Source organism: Antechinus flavipes, chromosome 3 (genome assembly GCF_016432865.1).
Source record: "Antechinus flavipes isolate AdamAnt ecotype Samford, QLD, Australia chromosome 3, AdamAnt_v2, whole genome shotgun sequence".
In the NCBI taxonomy this organism is placed as follows: domain Eukaryota; kingdom Metazoa; phylum Chordata; class Mammalia; order Dasyuromorphia; family Dasyuridae; genus Antechinus; species Antechinus flavipes.
Genome location: NC_067400.1, coordinates 25407155 through 25433786, shown reverse-complemented (window position 1 = coordinate 25433786; position 26632 = coordinate 25407155). Strand labels below are relative to the sequence as shown.

Sequence of the window (26632 nt, the reverse complement as noted above, 5' to 3'; positions counted from 1 at the left end):
ATTCCCCAAGTAACGGGCACCCCATCAATTTCCAATGCTTTGCCATCTCAAAAAGAGCTGCTATAAATATTTTTTTACATGTCTGTCCTTTTCATTTAAAAAAATGAGATTTCAAAGGAAACTCGTTATATTGAAATAAAGATGTATTTTTTTCTTCCTATTGGAATTCACTGAGTATCTGAAATCTATTCACAGGCTTCTTGGGCATTCATGGATTCCTGTCTAAAAAGCCATGCTTTAGTCTAAGGGAAAGTATTGTTCCACAGAGACAATAAGGAGTAGAGAAAGATCTTTACGCTGGGAAATTCTTCCTACCCCAAAGATGAAGGGAGGGGATGGTTTTTCTTATCAATGGGTTAGTTTATATAATGTCAGAGGTTAACAGGAACTGTATCCCTTTGTATATAAAGAGCAATCTAGAATGGTATCTCCTAGACTCCTTTAAGAGCTTGGTACAGGAAGATTAAGTATCATCAGGACAAGATAAAGAATTGTAAACTATTTTCTGCAGCTATAGGACAGATCCCTGAGGCCAGACTTTTACTGAGAATCTTTATCATGGAATACCTCTGGCAATGATGGTATTCAGAGAACTGTAGGTAGACTATATTAAGCAGGATAGTGGAAAAACAATATGAGGTAGTGATGATGATGGTTATGAGAGGTGACCAGGAAACTGAGTGGATGCCCATCAATTGGACAATGGCTGAATAAATTGTGGTATATGAATATTATGGATTAATATTGTTCTGTAATAAATGACCAGCAGGAGGATTTCAGATAGGCCTGGAGAGACTTGCATGAACTGATGCTGAGTGAAATGAGCAGGACCAGGAGATCATTATATACTGCAACAACAATACTGTATGATGATCAATTCTGATGGACCTGGCCATCTTCAGCCATGAGATGAATCAAATCAGTTCCAATGGAGCAGTAATGAACTGAACCAGCTACACCCAGCGAAAGAAATCTGGGAGACGACTATGAACCATTACATAGAATTCCCAATCCTTCTATTTTTGTCCATCTGCATTTTTATTTCCTTCACAAGTTAATAGTACACTATTTGAAAGTCTAATTCTTTTTGTACAGCAAAATAACTGTATGGACATGTATATATATATATATATATATATATATATATATAGTACTTAACTTATACTTTAACATATTTAACATGCATTAGTCAACCTGCCATCTGGGAGAGGGGGTGGGAGGAAGGAGGGGAAAAGTTGGAACAAAAGGTTTTGCAATTATCAATGCTGAAAAATTACCCATGCATATGTCTTGTAAATAAAAAGCTATAATAAAAAAAAATGAGAGGTAACCAGGAGTGCTACTTGTTGGGACTTCAGACAATGTCAGTGGGAGACATGGAATGAGGCAACAGCTCCTGTGATCCCTGTGGAGGGCATGACTGTAAGTCACTGATGTTGTACAGTCCTCTGCCTGGCAGTAGGGGCTTTTAGTAAGGAGGTACTATTTTTGGTCAGCTCTATTGTGGATTCTGTTGATTTTCTTCGATCTACCTATTCATTCTTTGAACCTTGTGAGCCATGTGCTCGCAATGGGAATTAATGACAAAACAGGGGGTTTAGTCAGACACCAAAGTCTCCAGATTATTCAGATAGAAACAAAGCCATTGCCACGCTCTTTCTATAGTGGAAAACCCTTTGATACAAGAGATCCCACAGTCATATCAATGTCTCAGTAAGCTATTCATCTTTGCATTAAGATTCCTGTTTTTACTCTTTGCGTTTTATGGTATTTTTGATACCATGAGTTTAACTTTTGTTCCTAAATACCTAAGGACTGACCTCCTGAGCATTGCTGCCATAAGACTTCTGAGCCTTATCACTGGGCCTGAAGTGGAAGTTTATTTTATTTATTTTAAGTCTAATCAATAAATATTTCTGAAACACCTTCTTGGAGCCAGACACTGTGCTAAGTGTTAGGGATCCAAAGAAAGGCAAAGGAGAGTCTCTTCTTTCTAGGACCTTACAATATCACATTGTGTCCCCCAGTTGGAGCACAAAGATATCCTGTTTTTTTTTTTTTTTTAATATCCCTAGTGCTGAACCATCTGCTTTCTTGTTGCTGTTTTTATTGTTGTTTAGTCATGTTCAGCTCTCTGTGACTCCATTTGTGGTTTTCTTGGTAGAGATACTGGAGTAGATTGTCATTTCCTCCTTCAGCTTATTTTATAAAGGAGGAAACCAAGACCAATAGGTTTAAGTGACTTGCTCAATTGGTCTAGTAAATATTTGAGGCTGGATTTGAACTCTGGAACTGTGGGTCAGTCAGGATAACTCCAGGCCTATGTGCTATGGCGCCACTTAGCTGCCCCAGAGAAGTTATTAGCCAACAGTCAATAATTTTTCATCTAATAAATAAGTCCTTTTTTGTGAATATTCCTCTTCTTCAGTGATCATTTTCTTCCAGTACTGCACTATGTGGTATCTCACTTGGTGGATAGACACATGACAGCACTTTTCTCCCTCCCCCTCTATTTTCTTTGTAAAGTCTCCTTGTTGGATGTTTAAGTCTCCTAGAAAAATCTATATTTTCCTGTCATTTGTTAGATGTCACTGTGTGTGTTCAGATACAACCTAAATGCAAGAAAGAAGGGACAGAAATGGGAAAGAGTGTGTCCTGTGTTTCATAGTGGCTCTATTCCCAGTGCTCACTCTGATATGGGAACCTCAAAGCCCTGCATGGGTTTGATGTTTGCTATGCTGGACAAGGCTCAGGATTGTATAGAAGGATGCACGTGAGTGAGTAAGTGAAAAATGAATCTATTCTTTTCCTGCCAGTTCTATTGTTCATTCTCTCTTCTCTTGTGTGAATTCTCTATTCTCCATTGGGAAATAGTCACAGAACAGTTAACCTTTCCACAGCACTTGTAGGTTTGTAAGTGCTTTTCATGTATTATCTGATTTTATCTTCACCACAAACTGGGAGGGAGTTTCTGTTAATATTCCAATTTTCCAATTGAGGATATCAAGGCAGTCAGAGATGAAGTGACTTCCTCGTTTGTTGTTGCTGTGGTTTGTCTCTCATTCTTGAGAAAGACATCAGGGAAATGATTCCATGACATGCAAATGAATTGGATCAAAGTGAGGGAGAGCTGGGCAAGATCACCTGCCTCACTCATTCTTCCAGGGTCATCTGAGTCCAGTGGCAATATATGGATCAAAATAACTGGAGATGGCCTTGGATATAGTCATAGATTTCGGTCTTTTAAAACTAGTCTTTAACAGATCTCGGTTTGACTGAGGCAACTATCCATTCAGTGATTAAGGCTAGGTGAGAAAGAAGACAAAGAATGGCCTTTTTTATCTAGTCCAAAAAACAAATAAAAGGAATCAATCTGGAATCAATCTGGGAAGACCCTCAGGATTTCTGTCCAAAACAACAATCATTGTTATTTACTTTCACTCTGAGGTGATTTAAGCCAAAAAACAAAGGTCTTCACTAGAGACCTTTTTTGTCCAATTAATGAGAGTCAGTTAGTTAAAGACATAGTCATTAGAAAAGAAATCTAGCCCAGGAACCTCAAGATATTGAGGAAGGAAGGAAAGAAGGAAGGAAGGAAGGAAGGAAGAAGGAAGGAAGGAAAGGAGGAAGGAAGGAAGGAAGAAGGAACCTTGCATCAAAGTCCATATTTGAACTCAGATTTTGCTGAGTTTGCTCAGAGAACAGCATTCTGTCATCTTTCTGGATATGCAAATGATCTGTGATTGCCTGAAAGCAGGGGAACTCTTGGTGTAGTAATTAAGGGCATCTATGCAGATCTCTACCCATCTATAATTTAGTGGATAATTCCTAGAAATGCTCTGAGACGTCTGGAGATGAGATAACTTGTCCATAGTTGCACAATGAGTCTCAGAAATCTAAGAGTATCAGAGAGATGCTTTGAACACAAAGCTTTCAGTATCTAGGCCCTACACTATATCCACCATCGTGTCTCATCTCTCTGGCCTTGCCTTCAATAAATAATATTTGAATTAGAGTTTAATTAAAGTAAAACATTATATTTATCTATTTAAAAGAATTGGTAATGAATTCTTTGAGATTCCAGGTTTAAAGATATATCATGAAATCAGATTGCAGAAATCCCTGCTATTTCCTAAGAATTAGGTACTACTTAACTTCATGGGGTTGCTTTCAGGCTCAAATAGAATAATGCATGCAAAGTGCTTTGTAAGCACCTTTAAGGGTTATGTAAATGTTGGTTATTATTTTATTATTATTATTAATATTTAAAAGCAAGGCACAGTTTCAAAAGTATCTCGCTTGTATTTAGTTTATATCAGTTGCTACTTTATTGCTGAATTTGCAGAAAATTTATTGTTTTAGCACAAGGATGTCTCATAAATCAATATAGATTTTTTAAAAAAAGTTTAATAGCATTGTCTCTAAGTCAAATAAAACCTAGACACTACAGTAATAACATCTGCACTCATATACATTTATGGAGCATTCCACAGTTTGCAAAACTCTCACATATATCACCTGATTTGACTTTCTCTTATTTTTTGCTATATCTAATTTATTGATATAAATCAGTACTGGTGAGGAAAATGAGTCTACTAATGTGAATCACAAATTCTTCTACAATTTATAGACAAAAGAATTGCTTAGGGCACTGATTTGTTGAGTGGCTCACCCATTGTCATAAACCAATATGTCAGATGTAGGATTTGAATTCAGATCTGCCAGACTGCCCTAGTCCTCTGTGTATCCACTAAACTATACTGCTTTCCGAATTTACTTAGCTAGATAAAACAAACAACAAATACCTCAATATTTGAATTGGCCTCGAGTTTTTCAATTTGCTTTATCTAGATTGTCTCATTTGTGCATTACAACAATGCAGTGAGATGGTCACTATTATTTTCCCTATTTTACAGATAAGGAAGGTCAGCAGAGATAATGACTTGCCCAGGATCACAAAGTTATAGAGGATTTAAACTGAAGTCTCTCTGATTCCAAGTCTGGTGTCCTTTCTAATTATACTGCCCCTTGGGGTGAAAAGCAACACTTATATCTATCTATCTATCTAACTATATCTCTCTCTCTAGCTATATCTAGAGAGAGAGGGGGGAGGGGGGGCGCAGAGAGAGAGAGAGAGAGAGAGAGAGAGAGAGAGAGAGAGAGAGAGAGGCAGAGAGATATTCCACTGGGATTGAGACAAAAACCTTAACCTGGCTTCCGGAAGGATGCGCCCCAAGGTTTCAAACATTTCCCAATCAATCCCCATCAGGTAGGATTCTGGGCATATCAGGAGGCAGAATCTGTAACTTGGGGGTCCGATCAGTTTGGGGTAGATTTCAGATAGTGGATTCTTCCACTTTGGGCAGGTTCACCTGCCTGGGAGCCTGATCACTACCTTCAGCCTCTAGGTTGTGCAATTGCTAAAACAGCCCAGTGAATAAAGAGCAATTACTGGGGTGCTCCTGGGTAGCTGATGAGAGGGCACCAGGCAGCACACAAGCAGGCAATGGCCATGCAGAAATGCAACAGAGCTACAGAGACCTCTGCTGGCTGGGTCCAGCACCAGAGGCTCCTCAGGGCTGCAGAGTGGGTTGTGCAACTTTGCTCTTCCCATCACAAAGGCTGATTGAGAGGAAAGTGCCAAACCTTCTCTTGAGTGTGGCAGAATTGTTGGCGCTTTGACTTATAGGAAAAAAAGTTCCCAGCAGCATTGTCTTTCAGCTAGAGAGTTCTGCCAGGAGAAATCGCCACAGCCAGTGACTGCTTAAAAGTTAAAGCTTCATTCCTTTATAGTCATAGGCACTCATTTTTTTGGGGGGATGTTGTTGAATGAATAAACAAATTGATGCAAAAGAATTGATTTTTTTTCTTCTTTTGCAAAAGGATATTTACTTCAAAAATACAATAAAAACAAATGTTCTCCCCATCTTCCAGGGTATGTTCGTCTCTGGATGTTTCAGGGAGTGTGCTCAAACTTTAGCTCAGTCCTTAGATAGCATTAAGTTCATGTTTAGATATAGCATACTCACTGCCAGATGCATTCTTAATTCCATTTTCTCAAATAAATGTATATTTCATAATTAATACCATCTACATACATTTGAAATAACTATATCTATCAATATACACACATATACCATATGCCATATATATATAATACACACATAGCTATAGAGAGATATGTATATATATGGATGTATATAGATATAGATATTTTTGTGTATATAAAGATATATATGCATATGTATATAGAGATATGTATATTATGTATAAAGAGATATGTATGTGGATATATATGTATATATAGGGAGATATGTATATATATATAGATAAGTATGTATATATAGAGATACATGTGTGTATGTATATAGAAATATGTATGTATATGTATAAAGAGATATGTCTGTGTATATTTGGAGAAATATCTATGTGTGTATATGGAGAGGTATGTATGTGTATATATAGGGAGATATTTATGTATATATAGATAGCTATATAGTTATGTATGTGTATTTATAAAATGGAGATTTATATATAGATATATATGTGTATACACAGAGAGAGGTATATCTGTATATAGAGATATATGTGTATTCATATAGAAATATGTATGTGTATCTAAAGAGATATGTAGATATATATGGAGAAATATGTATGTACATATATATGGGAGATATTTATGTATATATAGATATCTATATAGATAAGTATGTATATTTATATAGAAATCGATATATAGATATGTATGTATATTTATATAGAGATTTATATATAGATATATACATAGATATATAGGTATATACATAGATATATATCTGTATATAGAGATATGTGTACATGCATATAGAAATATGTATGTGTATCTAGAGAGAGACATGTGGGTATATATATGAAGAGATATGTATGTGTATAAATAGAAAAATAGATATGTGCATATATAAGGAGATATTTGTGTATATATATATGTATAGAGAGAGAGAGAGAGAGAGAGAGAGAGAGAGAGAGAGAGATGTCTGTATACATATAGGCAGAGATTTATGTATATATATATATACATATAGGTAGATATACATGTGTATGTATATAAAGATATATATGTGTATGCATAAAGAAATATGTATGTATGTGTGTGTATGTGTATATGTGTATATATATATATATATATATATATATATGTGTATATATATGAGAGGCAGAGATTAGTGTAGATAATGCTGAAGTTGTAAGTAGGAACACCTGGGCTGAAAATCTGCTTCTAAGCCTTATTAGTTATATAGCCCCAGGAAGCTTTCCAAGCCTTAAGTATTTCTTTAAGGCTATAAATTAGAGACAGGTTTTTTTTTAGTGTGAAGAATCTTTACACTGATTAAATAATAATAATAATACCTAACATTTACGTAGCATGTATTATGTGCTAAGGGTTTTACAATTATTATTTTTTTTTGATCCTCTCAATATCCCTGGGAATAGGTGCTATGATAATTCTCATTTTACAGATAAGGAAACTGAGGTGAACATGTTTAAGACTTGGCCCATCATATAGCTCGTAAGTATCTGAGATCAGATTTTAGTTCTTCCTGCCTCCTGGGCCATTATTTTCTACACTGTATCATCCAGCAGCCCCCTTATAATGAGTTCTTGATGCTTTGACATAATACATAAATATATACGTTGTATTATTTATTCTTGATTCTTTTTTTTTTTTTTTTTTTTTTGCTGGCAAAAGATCCTTCCTTGTGCCTTGAAACTTCTGGTCTGTGCTGTCTGTGAAACAGTCTGGATTTAGATCGCCAGATTTATTCTATTTCCTACATGAAACAAATTAAAATAATGGAAAAATCCCAGGATGTGGTCCCATTTCTTTGGGCTATGTAACTTCAGAAGAGAGAACCATGGTCCTTTAGTACAGGCTCCTTCAGTAGGGATCACGAACAAAAGAGTTACTCAGATTGAATGGAACAAAGAAGCAGCTGAAGCTGACTTAGGCCTTTCTGAAAATGCTGACAATTCCAGCTGAATAGCCCCCTGAAAAAGGTTCCTCCCAGCTATGTGCTGAGCCAACCAGAATTGCTAATAGAATGCCCATGCATTGTCCATGATCACTCCAAGCCACTTCCTTTATATAGCATCATGAGGTTCCTTGGAAGGAACTCCCCATTAGTCAAACAATCTAATGGCATTTGAATAACTACATTATACCCTCCCTACTGTTTGAAAATTTTGCTATCATTAGCGTATAAATTAGGGTCCATTTTGAATATATTGTCCATTCCCTGACTCATAAAAGTCCTTTGGAGTCCCTGGAGAAGCATAAACATTGTCTTACAGCTTGTTCCTCAGTGACATACAGGAAAGATTGTCTAGATACTTAAAATGGAATGATCTTTTAAATCATTTTTATGTCATTTCCCACATGTATATGTAAAAATCACAATTATGCCCAAATATAAATTCAATAAATAACATTTCACAAAGTTTACCAAGAAATACTACTTGCTTATCATGTAATAAATGCCAATCTTATTTCTTGAATCACCCCAACTACAAAAAATTATCCTTCAATCTTAGAACAAAACCTGGTCCATATGGACCATGTTGAGCTTTTCCCAGAGGCATTTTGGTCCTATATCTACCTGGTAGTCACCCCCTGACTCTCAGATGAGAAATCAAAGTGTCAAAAAGACACTTGAAGTCATAGGGTGCAGGGTGGGCTGCATCATTCTTTGTTTCATAACTCAGTATCCAGCCTCCATCTCTTTTTTGAACCCACATTCAAAAAGCAGGTTCAATTATTAAGTAACTCATTTAAAAAAATGAAATTTCCTCTTTCAGAAAACCTATCCCCTTAGTCCAAGCCAGACTTTCTATGCTTAGAGATTAGGGATCTGAGATGGAATTGAGTCACCCCCCTCACTCACAAGTCAACTCTTGTGGCTTAAAATTTCACCATGATTTCCTCAGGACACAAAACCATCTGACTGGGATCTGCACAAAATTTCTAAGTATCCCTTTCTATACAAGGTACATCAAAATGTCTAATAGCTCTTTGTACCAAAAGCCTTATAGGTTCAGGGAAATTTCACCTAGATCCTTCCCTAAAGGATCCTCTTAAGTTCCTTAATGGCTCCCTACTACTGCAAGGATCATTTAAATAGAATCATAAACTCACCAAACAGATCAAATTGACTCAGGGGAAAAAAAAATCAAACCAAGGTCAAATAACCCCTAAAGATTGGAGAGACTTCCTAGAAAAATGGAATTAACCATGACCATTTGCTTACTTGGGATTTCCAGCATCACAAACAAACTTTATCCTATGGAGTTGTAGGAGGATAGGATCTCACAATAAAATGAATAATCTAGATCTGTTTAAAACCAAGAAAATTATAGACATTTTCCATTTAGGCACTTACATTCCAGTGATAAAACTTCATTTTTCTCATATTACACTCAATATCAATTCTTATAAAAGATCCTACAATATGATAAGAAATGGTAATTAAACATTCAACAAATGCAAAACTATTCAATCATTTGAAATAGTACTGACAAGTGAAGGAATCATACATCAGAAACCTGCATGATTTATAATGTTTTAAATATTTTTATGAATTTTTCTCAGATGCCAGTAACTCAAGCATCCAAATTGAGAGTCCCAACTGGAGAATATTCCCAGGGGTCTCTGTACTACTAGTTCTTGGTGACACAATTGTTAAACACAGATAGTGCACCATTTAATTAGCTTCTGAAATGATAATGCAATTTGTTACTTTAAAAGAATGGGTGCCAACTAGAGTAGAATATATATTCAAGACATTATTGTTGACTTGAAATGATTGTGGCTTTATGAATATTTGAAAGCAAACATTTGAATCGTGTTCTCCTAGTACTAATATAATAAAGGCTGGAGTCACTCTGAATTTAATAGGAAAATTTTAAAAATTCATCAGTAACCATTGTTTAAATAATTCTTTCTAATTATCACTTGATAATTCATTACCTGGTATAAAACTAATTAATCAATTAAAATATTTATGCATCAAATTTATCCTGTCTAGTACTAATTTAATAAATTTTATTTAAACTAGAAACTCTAGCTAAAAATCTTGAAAGTAAAATGATTAAAATTGTTTAATTACTGGAACTGATAAGGGCAGCATGTGTTTGACAAGCTGCTATTACCGTATGGCACTAATATCCGGTACTATATAGACATTTTTCTCATTCTTCTTTTGGTTTGAGAAAGAGATTAGCTAGCATTTCTTGTGAGGCCTTTCTTTTTGATTGACATTCTTGAAGAATTTTTATTAATTTCAACTGCATTGTAGTCAAGATCAAATAACATTTGGAAAGTACAAAAATTAATCAAATACACCATAAGAGCTTTGGAAATTTAAAGATTGGTATTGAAAACATGGATCTCAAGTCAAAGATTTGATTAAGTCAGATAAGTTTAAAGATATTCCTTTTAATAAAAATAATGTTCCTCCTAGGAATGTTACTAGAAAATTTTCTTCAACCCATGAATTTATATTTTATTGAACAGAAAAAAATGATGAAAAGTATTTTTAATTATTTTGATTTTTTTAGAGCTATCTACTTGGCCTTATGAAAAACCATTTTCACCTTGGATAGCTGGTGAAAAAAGTTGTATGGGTTCAGGGAAATGGATTTGAATGATTTTTTGGATTTTGTGGATAATAATATAGAATCAAGCAGTGTTCTAATCCTTATAAAATTAAAAATATATCTAACATTATTGCAATATGAATGAAACTTTAGTTTAAAAATTAATTTTGAAAGGATGAGAAATAGTTGTATATCAGATCTAATGAGAATAAATTTATTGGGAAAGAATAAGCTGATTGGGATGCAATCTTGCTTGTCAAGTTATGATTGAATTGTCATAGTAGGTTGGTTATGGATAGAAGGGTTTACAAAAATAACAGGAGCATTCTGGTGAGAATCAATTGGCGGTATGTAATTTATAATTTACTTATTTGTATTTGTTATTTGTAAATTGTATGTTATATTTTATATCAGTAAAATTTATAGTAAATATATATGCATTTACATACATGAATATGTACATATATATGTGCATACATTTTTTTTTCTTGGAGATCCAAGTTGTTAAACCTTTATCAGTAGACCATTGAGTGAAGAGTCCATTTTTATCCTAAGCAAACCCTTATGTGTAGAGAGATAAACTGAGTGTAACACTCTTAAGACCAGGTAAGTTTCAACACCTCTCTAGTTTCCCAGAGATTGGAAGCCTCTTTAACGTTATTGGATTAAGTCCCAATTGGCTTTGTTTCCCCATTGCCGGGGCCATTCAGACACTTAAGATCAACTGTTACAAAAGGATATTAAGTTCAAAAATGAAATTAGAACAAAAACATACAGATATCGGCCACCTTCCAACCCCCAGCATCTTGGGGCTATACTCTCCTCTGTTTCACCAAAATGTCTTGGAGGGTAAGCTCAAAACTTAGCTCTGCTTGGACATAACATCATTCTCCCCCAGTTCATGTTCAGATTCAGCATGACTATTGGATGAACCCATCTCTCAGCTATGTCTGGGCTGGAATCTTGGAGGTCCCTCATAATGGGAGCTCCCCAGGGCATTGAGAATGGAGTCACTGTGGCATTTATCCTAGAATTTGACTCCTGGATTCATGTGGCTCACTCTCCTGAGCAAGTCTGAAGTCTATTTTCTTCATGAAAAATGGAGAAAAAGTGAATGGAAAAGCCAAGAATCTGTCCAGGATTCTGGCTTCAGAGGGGAAAGAAGATTTGCATGGATGCCATGAGCAGAAGTCACCAAGATCCCTCAGATACATATTAACCAAAAAGAACTCTGAGATCTTCTAATGAAATGGAAATTGTTTATGTTGTATCCTGAACTCGGGGTTAGCAAATCTTGACTCTGAAACATTAGTTGGTTGATCAGGAAAGGTTATTTAACCCTTTTGAGCTTGAAAACTTAGAAAACTAGAATGAGAATTCTGTATAAACTGCCCTCTAGGGATATTCTGAGGGGAGATAAAAGGACTGAGTTCAAATCTTGTTGCTATTCTTTACTGTGTCACTTAAATTCTGAGCCTCGGTTTCTTCTTCTGTGAAATGAGATGAAGGAGTTGAATCAGGCATCTTTGACTAGTCCCTGCCAGCTATGGATCTATCATCCTAAAAAAAGTATTGTGCTAATGTAGACTAAGCTTTCCTCAGCCTGGAGGAATTCCCGGTGTCCTTTGCTAGATAAGTACTGTTTGTGCACAATGGTTTACATGTTACATTCCCTGTTAGATTGTGATCTCCTTGAAAGCAGGGAGTGGGTTTTTTGTTTTTATTTTATTTCATTTTCATATTCTTTAGAGCTCAGCAGAATTCCTGGCACAAAGCAGGAGCTTAATAAATGTTTGTTGATCGGTTGACCATGAATTTTGATACTGTAAATTATCAATTTTTTGGCCTGGTTTTAGGCTGGCCTCCTGTAGTTTAGAGCCAATATTAGAATGAAATAGATCATCTAGCCATTATCCAACAAGAGGTTTTTACTAAGCTATAGGGCATGAAGAAGATTTAAGGAGGATATTCCCTGAGGACATCAAATGAATTTAATTGAGCAGTGTTGATGACCTTTTCTTATGGAGTTAGGTCAAGCTCAGAAGTCTCAGATAGACAGCTGGAGCTTTTTCTAGCCTTTTATACTCAGGTAACCAAGAAACCATGTTGGCAAGTGGAGTCTATTCCCTTAGTCAAAGAGAATCTCCATACTTAATAAGGACAAGAATTAGCCTAATTAGAATAGGTAGCTGGGTGGTGCATTTGACAGGATGCTAGTCTGGAGTCAGGAAGACTCATCTATATAAATTCATGTGTCCTCAACAACTTACCAGCTGTATGACCCTGGGCAAGTCCCTTCCCCCTGTCTGCCTCAGTTCCTCACCTAAACTGGAGAAGGAAATGGGAAACCACTTCAGTATCTTTGCCAAGAAAACGCCAAATAGGGTCAAGAAGAGATGAAAATGACTTCTCCACAAAACAACAATAAAATACAGACAACAATGGCATTTGTTCTAGAATATGTGAGTGTTTCTGAGATCAGTGGTACAAACCCCACCCACACTCAGGAAGCTAAAAAGCTGCCAATAAAAGTCAAACTTTGGGGAGATTCTATTGACAGTTTCCAAACAGGTTCCTTGAACTCAGTAAGAAGTAGCCCTGAATAAATGGGAGAGGAGTACTTTTCAAGCAAGTGGCAGCAAAAAGTAGTGAACTGCAAACAATTCCTCGGGGAATGATTGACAGCAATGGCACCAAAAATTGCCCTCTATGTCAAGTATAGTCAAGGTTATGGAGTGGACAGACCTTGAAGGCTGGGCCCTTGTCAAAAACGGTTTGTCTTCACCCTGTACAGGCTGATCTTACCGGGTTACAGAACATTCCCTGGATTTGATTGCCTGTGCTATTCTGAAAAGAGCAAATGAGATTATCCCAGGCTTTCAGCTTTACAATCTGGCAATTTCCAACACTAAAATAATTTTCAATAGGTGTCTGTCAGAGTGGTTTCCTATTTCCAGAAATGAAAATGAAATCCTCGTACGCTTGAGGAAAATACTCCAGGCTTTGCTTTGGAAGTATTATTTCATTAAGATGATGACCAAATAGATAAATATGTGTGACTGCTGTAATTTGCATGGAATAATTTACCAACTGTCAGTGTTGACTCAGTTTTCAGAAAGTAGTCGCAACATTGCCTCGGGCCAAAAATTCCTGGTTGCAGTTTCTTTGAATGATATATTTTTTTCTCTTTCATAGTCATAATATTTTCACTAGATAATCATATATCCTCTTAAAACATTTCTTTTTCTCAATTCAGTATCTGGGTCTTTGAAATAATTGTGCTTACATTGAAAATCTTAGAGCAAAAATGATAGAATTCCCAAATAAATGAGAGTTCTGAGCTGAAGATAGGTTTATAAATCAATTCTTCCCAAAATGATGGGATCAAATAACAATTTTTTTTTCAGGGACAGCATTCACTTCTCCATTGCTTAATTCTTCAGCTTTTGTTGTTCAATAAACTAAATGATTTGATTATTTTCATCATCAAATATGAGCTGTTATGGTAGTATTCATCTGTGCTGCTTCTGTTTTTCCTCCTCTTCCTCCTTTTCCTCCTCCTCCTCTTCTTCCCCTCCTCTTCCTCCTCCTTCTCCCCTCTTCCTCCTCCTCCTTCTTCTTTTAGTAAAACTGTACTAGAATTTATTTTGATAATATTTTATTTTCCCACATATTAATTTAGAAAAATACACATATTTAAACACTTTTGTATTAATAAATTAACATATTAAAATCATGTAGGAACTCATTTTAATCTGGTTTGGGTTGTACTTGGCAGTGTTGTGGACTTTGGTCTATACTGATGAAATCACAAATTAAGCCCCTATCTCCTCCTCTCCACAAAGAAAATCAAATGAGGAAATGAACATAAAGTACTTTGCAAAGTGCAAATTCTATATCAGGAGTTCCTCTACATAACAAAAAGTCCTTTATTGTTTGCAAAATGATTTACATATATCATTCTCATTCTCTTCCTCCTCACCATCAATATCATCATCATCATTATCATCACCAATAAGTATTTATTCAGCACCTACTGTGTGCCATACACTATGCTAACTAAGCACTAGGGACACAAGGAAAAGTAAACATCTCTCCCCTGCCCTCATATTTAATGGAAGAAGACAATGTGCAAATAGCAAGATATATTCAGGGTAAATTAGAGGGAATCTCAGAATGAAGACATTAAAAGTAAGGGTGGGGAACATTTTCTTATCATGTCCCCACAACAACTCTCTAAGTGAGTACCATTATCCTCATTTTACAGATGAGGAAACTGGGTCAGAGAGGTGACATGATTTGCCCAGTTGATACTGTAGTAAATGTCAGAGGTAGAATTCAAACATATCATTGAAATCACCAGTTAACACCACAAATTTACATTAAAGACCCTTCCCCATCTACTTCCAATCCTTAGATCTATTTCCCATGATTATCCTTCCTATATTCTACAACCCAACAAAACTGAAGTCCTTCCCATTCCTCAAACTTCTCTCTCTGTTTCATATACCATCTTCCATCTAGCAAATGGAATCCTCCATTTCCACTGATTAAATTCTTTCTCTTCCTTTTATTCTAAGCTTAAGTGCCATCTCTTCCATGATGCCTTCCCTGATATCCTCAGCTAGAAGGGACCTATCCCTTCTTTCATATTCATACAATTTAACCTGTTCTATATACAAAAATCATATTTTAACTTAGAGGTGTGTATGTCCTCAGATCCCCTGCTTGTGGAGTGAAGGTAATTTTTTGGTACCTGAAAGGTATGTTGAGGGAAGGCAAATTCTGATTTGTTCTAAAAAATTGAAAAAGTTTTTGGTGTGGTTCCAGGGAAAAATTATACACCATTGTCTGAGACCTAATTTATCTTTGGAGCACCTCATCACCAGTCTGATATCTTGATGATGTTTTCTTTTTTGGCCACAGAAATTCTGGGAAACCATCTCCTAAAGTTCAGAAAAGTAATGTCTGTGGATTCTTGGTTATAGTCCTTCAAGTCTTCCTTCAGGAGGGAAGGATCTTCCAAAGTCCTTCAAGTATTGAAATAGTAGCTTTCTGTGGAGAGTTCTTTCATAAGCTCCCTGAGGACAGGCACTTTTACACATCTTTCTTTGCATCCCTAGTTCCTAACATAATTTCTTAGACATGGTAGAAACTCTAAAAAATGCTTGTTGACTTGAACTGAATCTCATGTAAGTTTTTATCTTTTGAAGCCACCAGAATTGGATCACACAATATGTATGACCAGAGAAGAGTTCATGGAAAGGATGCCAGAAGTCCTTGGCCATGGGACCAAGGAAGAGTATGGGGAACTGTTTGATAAAGTTGATGTGGCCCAGGATGACAGCATTACTTGGGATAAGCTGATCTCCTTGGTACTGTTGAATCTCAGTGAGAAGGATGAGAGAGCTAAATCTGCTGTGATTCCCCAGTGGAAGGACCCTCAGCTGCTTCCAATGATACACAAAGATGCGATCCAGAAAGTGATCTTCCTGAAAAGTTCAAGCCGTTACCTGACCGTAAGCAAGGAAGGATTGCTTGGCATTTGGGAAGAGAATTTAAAACTTCAAGAAAAATTACCTATTACTTCAGATGTTATCAAGCTAAAAAACCTATGGGTGACAAGTCTAGTTTCTCTGGAAAATGTAAACAAGGTACATTTTTTAAAAAAATGACTTCAGGGCTTTATATATGACAAACAGAGGAGAATAAAACCTTATCCTAAGGTAATAATAAATTACCTTAATTTATTAAGATATATAATAAATATATATTTATTTATATATAAATTGGTATATCATTATACTATGAGGAGATGGCTAGAGTTAAGGATTTGAGTTCAAGTCCCAGCTCTGCCTTTTACTGCCTATATTATCTTAGGCAAGTCATAAAATCTCTCTAGGATACATTGTCCCCATATGTAAAATGGGGCAGCTGGACTAGTTTATCTTTTTGATCTCCCTCAGAAAGCCATGAAAATTGAATTTAAGTTCTGGATCTGTTACTTCCTAGTTACAAGATCTTGCTTCTACTGACTAAACCTTGGTTTCCTCACTTGTAAAATAGGGACAATAATGTATCAATTACCTGCCTCATAGAGTAGTTGTGAATGAGAGAGGGAATGGACTTGGCTTTTCATTGATAGAGGGAACTCTCAGAGTGAGAAACTTCCTTTATTCATATAGGTCAACATAAATTCTTAGGGACTTGCCTAAGATCTGAGAGGTTAAGTCACATGTTCAGGGTCATATTGTTAGTGTATGTCAGAGACAGGATTTGAATTGACCTTGAACTGAAGTCCATTTGATAGTCACTGTCATGATGTCAAATGAGAAAATGAATAAAAAATACTTTGTTCCTCTTAGAGGTCATAGATACTCTTTGGAGAGCCATAGCCTGATCTGCAGAAACTGCCCCTAGAACTGTACATTATTTCATTTCCCTGATGATTAAACCTTTATAGTCTATAAATGGGACACTGGAAATTGATCTAAATAGGAGAACTCTCTTGCCTAGATGGGTTTACTCTCTCTTTAGTAGAAGCAGAGGCACTGGTTTTTGTAATATAGGTAGCAGGATTTTATTATGTAAATATAAAATATAAAATATAAAATTATAAATAAGGTCTCCTTCAAGAATGAAATACACTTGTAAGATTTGGGAATATTCAAAAATGGTTTAGTTAAATCATAAGTTGTTTTTTGGCACTATAGATTATGAAATATGTGAGTGGGAAGGGTTCTCAGAGGTTTTCTAGATCATCTTTCCCTGAAAGAAAATACTCTCTTCATCTTCTCTCCAGTCCCTGTCTCTTTACTGAATCTTGGTTTGGAGTATGTTCATGTAGCTTTTAGACTAGATGGAACACTGAAGAACCTTACTCTTGGACATCTAAGAGATCACCAATAGATATGGAATGATCATTTATAGGCCATGCATAAAATTCCAGAATTTTGATAGTAAGGAGATATAGGTAATAGGATAGAGAAAGATGGATGTTGAGACATAAATGGGTAGCTATATGGCTATATAACTGATAGACAATTAAATGGATGATTGATAGGTAGAGGGGTAGATATAGGTAAATAGGATAAAGAAAGATGGCTGGAGAGACATGGATTTCAAATAGACAAATAAAGCATTTATTAAGCTGTTACTACATCATAAGTACTGTACTAAATATACCTGACAAGCAATTATCCAACTTTTGCTTGAAGACCTCAGATAAAGAGGAAGTCATTCAGTAAGTGATAAGGACACTGGATTTTGCAATCAGAGAACTTGGATTCAAACCACACTAAAACTTGTGTGACAATTAGAAGATTGGGTCATCTTCCATCCCTGAGCTTCATTTTCCTTGTCTGTACAAATAAATGAGTTAGACAAAATAATTTTTAGACTCTCTTCCAGCTATAGGACTGTTATCCCTTGACCTCTCAGAGCAGCCATATCACTTGAGGCTAGCTCAGATTATTAGGGATCATTTCTTATAAAGATTCTAATTTGATTTTCTGCTATTTCTACCTTTTGCTCCTCTGAGACAAGCAGAACAATTTTATCCCATTTTCACATGGCAGTTCTTCAAATACTTGAAGGCATCCATCATGGCCTGACATAAATTTTCTCTTCTCCAGGTTAAACACACCCATTTCTGGCTCACAAGGGATTTGAAGGGTCATTTAGGCCAGCTCTGCAATCCCCAGCTCTGTGGAATAGATTTTTTGGTTATATATTGAATTAAATTAAAAACTCTCTCTCTTTCTCTCTGTCTCTCTCTCTCTGTCTTTCTCTGTCTCTCTCTCTCTCTTTCTCTCTCTCTCTCTCTCTCTCTCTCTCTCTCTCTCTCTGTCTCTCTCTGTCTCTGTCTCTGTCTCTGTATCTCTCTGTCTCTCTCTCTCTCTGTCTGTCTGTCTCTCTCTCTTTCTCTCTCTCTCTCTTTTTGTCTTTCTGTCTCTTTTTCTTTCCCTTCCAACTTTAGATAGCTGTGGCTTCCACAAACAAAGAGATTTGTTTCTATGACCTGCTCTCTACTAAAGAATTCTCTTGTCAATACAAGCTGCAAGGTCTTGGGAGTACACCTGTATGCATGCATTATTGGTATAACCCTCAGGATGCTAATGAATCAATTCTCACCTTTGGAGACATAGCTGGAAAGGTAAGTGAAGGCTCTTGGGTGATACAGAAGGTTATAGATTTAACACACACATGCACACACATACACACTCATCTGTAAAAGAAAAAGAGGGTTGGAAGTGAGATGGTGGTTGAACATTGTAGTAAGGGACACCATTAGAGATGATCAAATTCCAGGTGAGTGTTTAAAATGGAAGATTTGTATTGGTTCATACAGTAGATACTGACTCCTGATGCCATAGGCTTATAATTATGTATAATTTCCCCAAGGTTTGCAGAGTAGTCACAGAGTTGGAAAGAATTCTAGAGAGTTCATTGAATCCAACACATACTTAAACTAAAATCTAAATAGAATGACCTCTTAGGATCCCTTGACTTCTTCTTAGATTTGGCTCATTGTTCCAGCCCAGTAAAAATTTTCTAGAACTTGATTTTGTCATTCAATGTGTAAGGTGTCTCTAAGTTTTGTTTCATTTTCCAACTTAATTAGCATGACTTTATGCCTCTTTCCAAGTCATTGAGGAAAAAAAAAATGTAAGTGGCCCAGGTCTATGAAGTTTCCTCAGAGTGGTTTAATGGAGGGGACTCTAGCCTTGGAGTCAAGAAGAGATGAATTCAAATTTAGCTTCAGAGGCTTTCAAGCTTGTGACCCTGGGCACCTTCCTTCCAGGGCTGTTGGGAGGATCAGATATGATACATGTAAAAACTTTGCAAACATTAAAGTAGTATGAGCATATTGGCTACTATGAGAAAGAGGATTTCCTTAGGAGTTTACATCAAACCATTAGTAATTAGTCTGAATCTTATTAAGTTTAAAACATTTGTTAAGCTTGTGTCATTGTGAAGAACTATTCTATTCTGTGCCAATGTCAAGAAACTTGACATAATATAAGTCTACTTTTCTTCTGCCTTGAAATGTTGCTGTTGTTGCTTGTCCTTTGTTCTCCAAGAGGACCAGGACATCAGGGAGGTGAATTGGATGTCAGTGAGGGAGGTCTGTGCAAGGTCACCCGCCTCACTCTCCCCTCCAGAGACATCTGGGTCCAATGGCCAGATGTAGATCAGGACGACTAGAGATGGCTCTTGCTTTGAAATGAATAGTCCCAAGATTGGACTATCCTTCGGAGAGTAGCATTTCTTATTGGCTCTTGTAGACAGAACTACGTTTTCAGGCCTGAGTCTAGTCAGATTAACATAGAACCAATAGCAACCCCCTATCTGACCTCCTTGGCCCAGTCCACTGATTCCTTCCTGCTACCCACAGACAGTCACCTACCAGCAGGAACAAGTATTTTCTCAGGAAAGAAAACTATGGAGTTCATCTTCCTTGGCCCAATGCCTAAGGTTGCGACCCACATGGCGATATCTATCCTGACACTCAAGGGTAGGGTAGGATCAAGCACTAAATGTCAATGTATAGAGTTCCTCAGGGTACCAGGCCTGGTATGTGCTTCTATACTTAACATAGACCTTAAGTCTTTATGCTATTATAAGGAGGGAAAGGGCTGAAAATAATACCAAACTCTGCAACTTTTCCCCTGTGGGGCTCCCATGGTTTTTGTATAGAATGCTCCAAGTTTTTGAGAATATTTAGCCAGGAATCTGAAACTTCCATGAGTCTTTGCTACTGGGAAGAATTTCTGGAGACCAGTAAAGTCATCGACCAGAAGCTTTTTGTACCTAGAGCAAGCACTACAAACCTTATGCAGGCAAAGATGGTCAGAAAATGTTCTCAGTTAGAAATTATGGAACAGAGACTCTGGTGTACTGATGTAAGGTACTGATGTGGTCCAAAGGAGAGATTGCTGAAAGGCGAAGCTCATTTTTGCATGGTCTGTCTTCCTGCTTTAACCAAGTATTGCTGAAAACTAGGTGCTTAGCTTTTTGGTTCTATGTTTTTGAGAGTCCATTTACTTCTAGTGACATTTAATGTTGCTAGCCTGGGGCAAAACTCCATTTCTCCACCCTTAATGTGGCTCAAAAAGTGAGGATCTGGGGATTGGTGATGTTCAATGGGATGATTTGCAGCAGGCTACCCTACCCCTCTTCCTTTCCTACCCACTGTATTCCTGCCTCCAGATAATATTTGGATGACCTCTGTAGGAATCGACCCAGCTGGCCTCCTCTTTTGTAACAATGAATGATGTTCCACCTTGGCATCTGGAATGTCAAGGATATTTTATAAACCAATATCAAATTTTGCTCATGTTCAGAGGTCAGATGTGCTAAGTCTGTTTAACCAAGCTTTATAGCTCTTTCCATTTTTAAAGAGTCATAAGTCAACTTTCCTTAAATAAAATGGCAAAGAATTTGATATTAACATTTAAATCCCCTGCACACAATGAATTTTTAACATTGTAGTATTTTCATGCTGCAATCCCCTTTCTAATCCCCCCTCCCCAAATACACATAACATCTATTTCAATGTCATCTCTGGCTCAGGTTCAAGCAATCTCCTTCAGCACAGCCTTGATCTCCTTGTTTGAAAAGCCAGCAATGAGTCCTTCTGATGAGGAAACCACAATGACCATTAACTGGGCAGACCTGGTATCTGGCTATCACAGATGCTGTTCAACATTAGAGCACAGACTTCATAACCAAGAGTGGGTCCGGCAAGGTATGGAATTCAAATCATATCATGAGAGACAGAAAAGATTCTCCTGCAACTCGGTATAACTTTGATTTTGATTTGATTGCATTTATCTCATCAAGCATTTACAAAGTGCCTATGTTTGAAGCACTAGGCTAGGTACTTGGAATACAAGGGAGAAAGAAAAGAAGAAAGAAAGGAATGAAGGAAGCAAGAAATGAAAGAGAGAGTGGAAGAAAAGAAGGAAGGGAGGGGAGGAAGGAAAGAGGAAAGGAAAGAAAGAGAGAAGGAAGAAAAAAAAAAAGGAAGGGAGGGAGGGACAGGTGGAGGAAAGGAGGAAGGAAGGAAAGAAGAAAAAGTAAGAAGGAAGGAAGTAAAGAAGAAAATAAAGAAGGAAAGAACAAAGGAAAGAAAGGAAGCAAGGAGAAAAGAGGAAGGAAGGAAAGAAGAAAAGAAAAAGAGGAAGGAAAGAAAGAAAGAGAGGAAGGAAGGAAGAAAGTAAAAAAGAAAGGAAGGAAGGAAGGAAGTGTCCCTGCCTTCCATTAGCCTACATTTTTCTTTGGGTATATTGGGGAGGAGGAAAAAACAAATTTAAATAAATACAAATTATAAATAATTTGTGGTTATTAAGGGACAATTAACAACTGAGAGGTTCAGGAAAGATTTCTTTCTTTCTGTTCTTTTCTTCTTCTTTTTTTTTTTCTTTTTTGCTAAAACAATTGGGATTAAATGACTTGCCCAGGATCACACAGCTAGAAAGTGTTAAGTGTCTGAGGCTGTGGTTTGAACTCAGGTCCTCCTGACTTCAGGGCTGGTGCTCTATCTACTACACCACCTAGCTGCCCTCAGGAAAGATTTCTTATAGAAAATGATACCTGAGCTGTCTTGAAGGTGGACCACTTTCAAAGAAAGCATTTTAGCTCAGAAATCAGTATTAATTGCTCCTCAGGAGATTTCAGTCTGACTTTGCTCCTTTCCCAGGATTAGGATTACTTCTCTCCTTTTTTGCCGGTAACCTTTCTTCTGTGCACAATTATTTCTCATGATCTGGGTAGTAGAGAAAGCCCAGGAGAAAAAGAATTTGTCACGAGCATCCATTTAGTTTTGACCCATTGCCAGTCCTAAGTTACATTACTGGCTCATTTAAAAAAAAAAAAAAAAGGAGAAAGATTGAATAAGTTCTTTGCAAAATTCTTTTGTACCCAGGGAATGCACATTAGTTCCTTCTTCTCCATTAGTTTTCACATACCCCTCCCTAATCCTCCCAAATATCCATTTTTCTTAATATTTTTGGTCCTTAATGACTAAGTTCTGCTAACTTTAGAGCACTCAGGATTAGCTCTAAGTATATTACTAAGAGTTCTTTTTTATATACAAAACTTTAACAGAAACTCCAAAGTCACTAGAAAATCTGTTTATAAATGTATCATTACTTACATCTCTGTTATGTCTTATGAAAGAAAGCAGGATAGCAAAGTGGACCTTGCCTTAGGAAGAACTCGGTTCAGCTTTTCCCTCTCATATTTTGTTCTGTGGGATCAAGTACAAGTCATTAATTTGTCTCTAGGGTTGTTGAAAGGGCGATAATCTGTACCGAGCACTGTGCAAATACCAGCAATTATTATATTTTAAAAGTCTACATAGAGATTATAGATTTTTAGTTAGATTTTTATTCAATACCTTCATTTTACAAATGGGGAAACTGACTCTCAGAGAGAAGTAATCATAGCTAGCATTAATTCAGCACTTTTAGGATTGATTTAAATACATTATCTTTTTATCCTCTTATAAAATAGGTGTTATTATTTTCCCATTTTACAGATGATGACATCGAGAATGAGAAGGGTTAAATGTCTTGCCCCGGGTGACACCGTTAAATATCTGAGGTGCGATTTGAACTCATATTTTCCTGACTTCAAGTCTACCATACCACCTAGATGCCTCTGGCAGTAACTAGCTCAATTTCATATGGCTACTGAGCAGCAGAGCTAAGACCAGTTTCTGTGACTCTGAGGCAGATGCTCTTTAGATTATGATTAGCTCCATTACTTTCACATCTAAAATAATGATCTCATATAGCACCTACAGTCGAGATTAACAGTCAGCAACATGGCTAGTCATATAAATAAGCCACAAAGTCTTTCCCTCTTAATTCATTCTTTTATTCCTTTGTCACCGACAGAGGGTGATAACAGCTGTTGCCTTGTGGGTTAAACCAGCTTCCCACAAGGTCCTGCGATCAGAACTAGCCCTTTAATTTCTGTCTTGGAAAGTTTTGTCTTCTCATGAGAAATAGTAGGCTTTCCAGTTCTTGCACCAACATAACCCTGTGCACCTCCATGTTTTTTGCCGTTGAACACCACACCATGGTATAAAACATCAGAAAATGTATATACTGTTAAAGCCAAGGATAAAAAAAAAATACCCCAAAGAGAACACAACAAGTTCTTTAAGAAATCAAACTAAATTTTCTTATATGTAATAAGGAAGTCTGACCATGTCACTCTTCTCAAATATTGCTTCCCATTGCCTGAAGTCAATTAGTCCTCGGTGAGTGTTTATTAAGTACCTACTGGGCTAAGAAGAAGAGTTACAAAGAAAGGTAAAAGGATGATCATGGAGTTCACAGCTAAGGAGTGAGTGGGGGACATACAAATACCACATACAACCAACAGTGTATACAAAAACCATGTACAGGGTAAATTGATACTAGCCTTTAGGCATATATGCCTAAAGAAAATAAAACGTGAGCTTCCCAGCCTGATGTTCGAGGCATTCCAAAAATCTGATTTCTGCTCATCATTCCTGTTTTATTTCGTGTTACTGTTTTCATGGTCTCGGGGTTCAGGTCAAACTCGCTGATCCTCAGAGTTGAGGCAGCATCTCCAGCTGCTGCCCACCTGCACTGTTTCCTCATCTGTAACACAAATGAGTTAGACTAGAAAGCCTCTAGGATCCCTTTCGGCTGTAAAGCTACAATCCCATGATCCTCTGAGTGCCCTCTCTCCTCATCTCAGAATCCTAGCCTTCCTCCCATGCTCAGGGGCTTCTCCATCAGTGAAATCTTTCTTGATCCAGGCTGGTGTTCACTCACTCCCCTTATATTTCTCCTTACTCAAGGATACCACACATGCACCATGAGGTATACCCATAGTAAAATGTAAGCTCCTCTGGGTCTGGGGCTAGTTTCTGTGAATCTTTGTAAACCAATACCAAGCAAAATGGGTTGTGTACCACAGGTGTTTAATAAATATTTATTGATCTTTGAACAGAATGTAAGAATTTTGAAATAAGCTGCTTAAAGTGTGCTTGTCACTGACAAGAATATTGTTGAAATTTAATATCTACTTTGGGGCTCTTTTTAAAGACTGGCTGACCATTTTAAATAAATGAACAGAGGGCAGCTAAGTGGTCCAGTGGCTAAAGCACATGGCATGGAGTCAGAATCACTCATTTCCCTGAGTTCAAATGTGCACCTCAGTTGTTTTATCGGTTTGCCTCAGTTTCCTCTGCTGAAAAATGTACTAGAAAAGGAAATGGCAAACCATTCCAATATATTTAGAAAACCCCAAATGAAGTCATAAAAACTCAAGTATAACTGACGCCAATGAACAAGAGCACAGATGTAAGACAAAGACTGCCAAAATGCTGCTTTCAAAAAGACTAAGAAAAACAATCAGGGATGGATATTTAAAGAATTAGAAATGGTTAGTCTATAGTATAGATAGCTGGACATAGTGAGGGCATTGTAAGTGGGTTCAAATCCTCCCTCTGGCACTTACAAGCTGTTTCACGTTGGCTAAGTCACTCTTGTTTTTGTGTCTTAGTTTTTTTCCTTCATAAAATGAGTATTGATGAAGCTCAAAGTTCTGAGAGAACCATTTGAAAAGTGGAAAACTCATAAAGGCATTATCCTGTATTTCATCAAAGGATGCAATGGCAGATCAGAGTGATCTAGCTGTGGTTGTGAGTGAAGGGACTCCAAAAGGAGAGGGGAAGTAAGAGTGGGGTCTAGAGATTTAGGGAGGAATTAGAGGGGCTTAGTAGAGAATGAACTCTCATGTTCATTATGTCTAAGTCAGCAATTGCATGATGGAATATGGGAAAAGGGATATGTCTGTATAGGATAATGAGGGTGCTTTTGTCACAAAAGTTACTTGGAGAGCAAGAATATCTCTAGCGTATCTGCTCAGGGTAAGAAAGGGTCCTTTATATTTAGGAGCCTTACTGCTTTGGTAGGATGGGCAAGTCTTGCTCATGCTGACAAGATAAAACAGTCCCAGAAATGTGGCCTCCTTTTGTATGGAACAAAGTTGACAATGGGAACAGGGTTAGAGTTCACGTCATTCCCAAGGGCTGTACCACATCAGCATGGTAGTACCTGCACTGCCTCATGGGATTATTCCTCTTCAATAATTAGTAAAAATATAGTGCTTTGAGATTTGCAAAACATTTTACAAATATTATGTTTTATCTTCACAACATGTCTTGGAGATAGACGCTATTATTTTCTACATATTACAAATGAGGAACTGAAGTAAGCAGAGGTTACCGGACTTAGTATAACTAAATGTCTGAAGCTGGATTTGAACTCAGATATTTTTGGCTTCTTGTCCAGTACCCTATCCACAAACCAACTGAATGCCACATTTATAAATGTCATCTAAAATTATGAAGAAGTCTTTTCAAATGTATAAAAAGCTAGAAGTACAGTATGCTAATTTTTTTGCTGTCATGTCTACTAAAAACAATAAGGAAATTAGTTGAAATCATTAGCATTTGCATACTGCCTTAAGGTTTACAAATTTCTTTTCAAATGTCATCTTATTTTCGAAACAACCTTGGGAGGGAGGTGTTATTATTTTTGCCATTTTATAGATTAGGAAACTGAGGAAGTTTTTTTTTTTTTTATGGTTAAATGACTTGTGCAGGTCATATTGCTACTGTATTTGAACTCAGGCCCAAAACCCTATCCATGTCACCACTAACTTCTACTAAGTAACATTAAGGAGATAACAATTTATTATAAGAGATAACTCCCAAAAGAAACAAACTGTATAAAAATCTGTTTCAAATTCTATCTCTCCCTGAAAAAAAATCATTAAGCCTTCTTGTGCCTCAGTTTCTTTATCTGTTAGATGCATGTGTTGTACTCAGGGCTATCTAAGATGCTTTATTACTCATAATCTAAAGCATTAGGATCATGAAGACCTAACTTCACATTCTATCACTGACATTAATAGCTGAATTGGTGAGATCTTTCCCTTTTTTTTTAAGACT

General features: G+C 36.7%; 1 protein-coding gene across 1 annotated transcript in view; it reads left to right on the top strand.

The window, feature by feature from the left end:
- Positions 1–26632, top strand: part of WDR49 (WD repeat domain 49) — a 181211-nt gene that overhangs the window by 23125 nt on the left and 131454 nt on the right. Inside the window, exons 2-4 of the mRNA XM_051990484.1 lie at positions 15843–16283; positions 18608–18784; positions 21205–21379. Of these exons, the coding sequence (XP_051846444.1) occupies positions 15843–16283; positions 18608–18784; positions 21205–21379 (793 nt within the window). The remainder of the gene's footprint in view (positions 1–15842; positions 16284–18607; positions 18785–21204; positions 21380–26632) is intronic.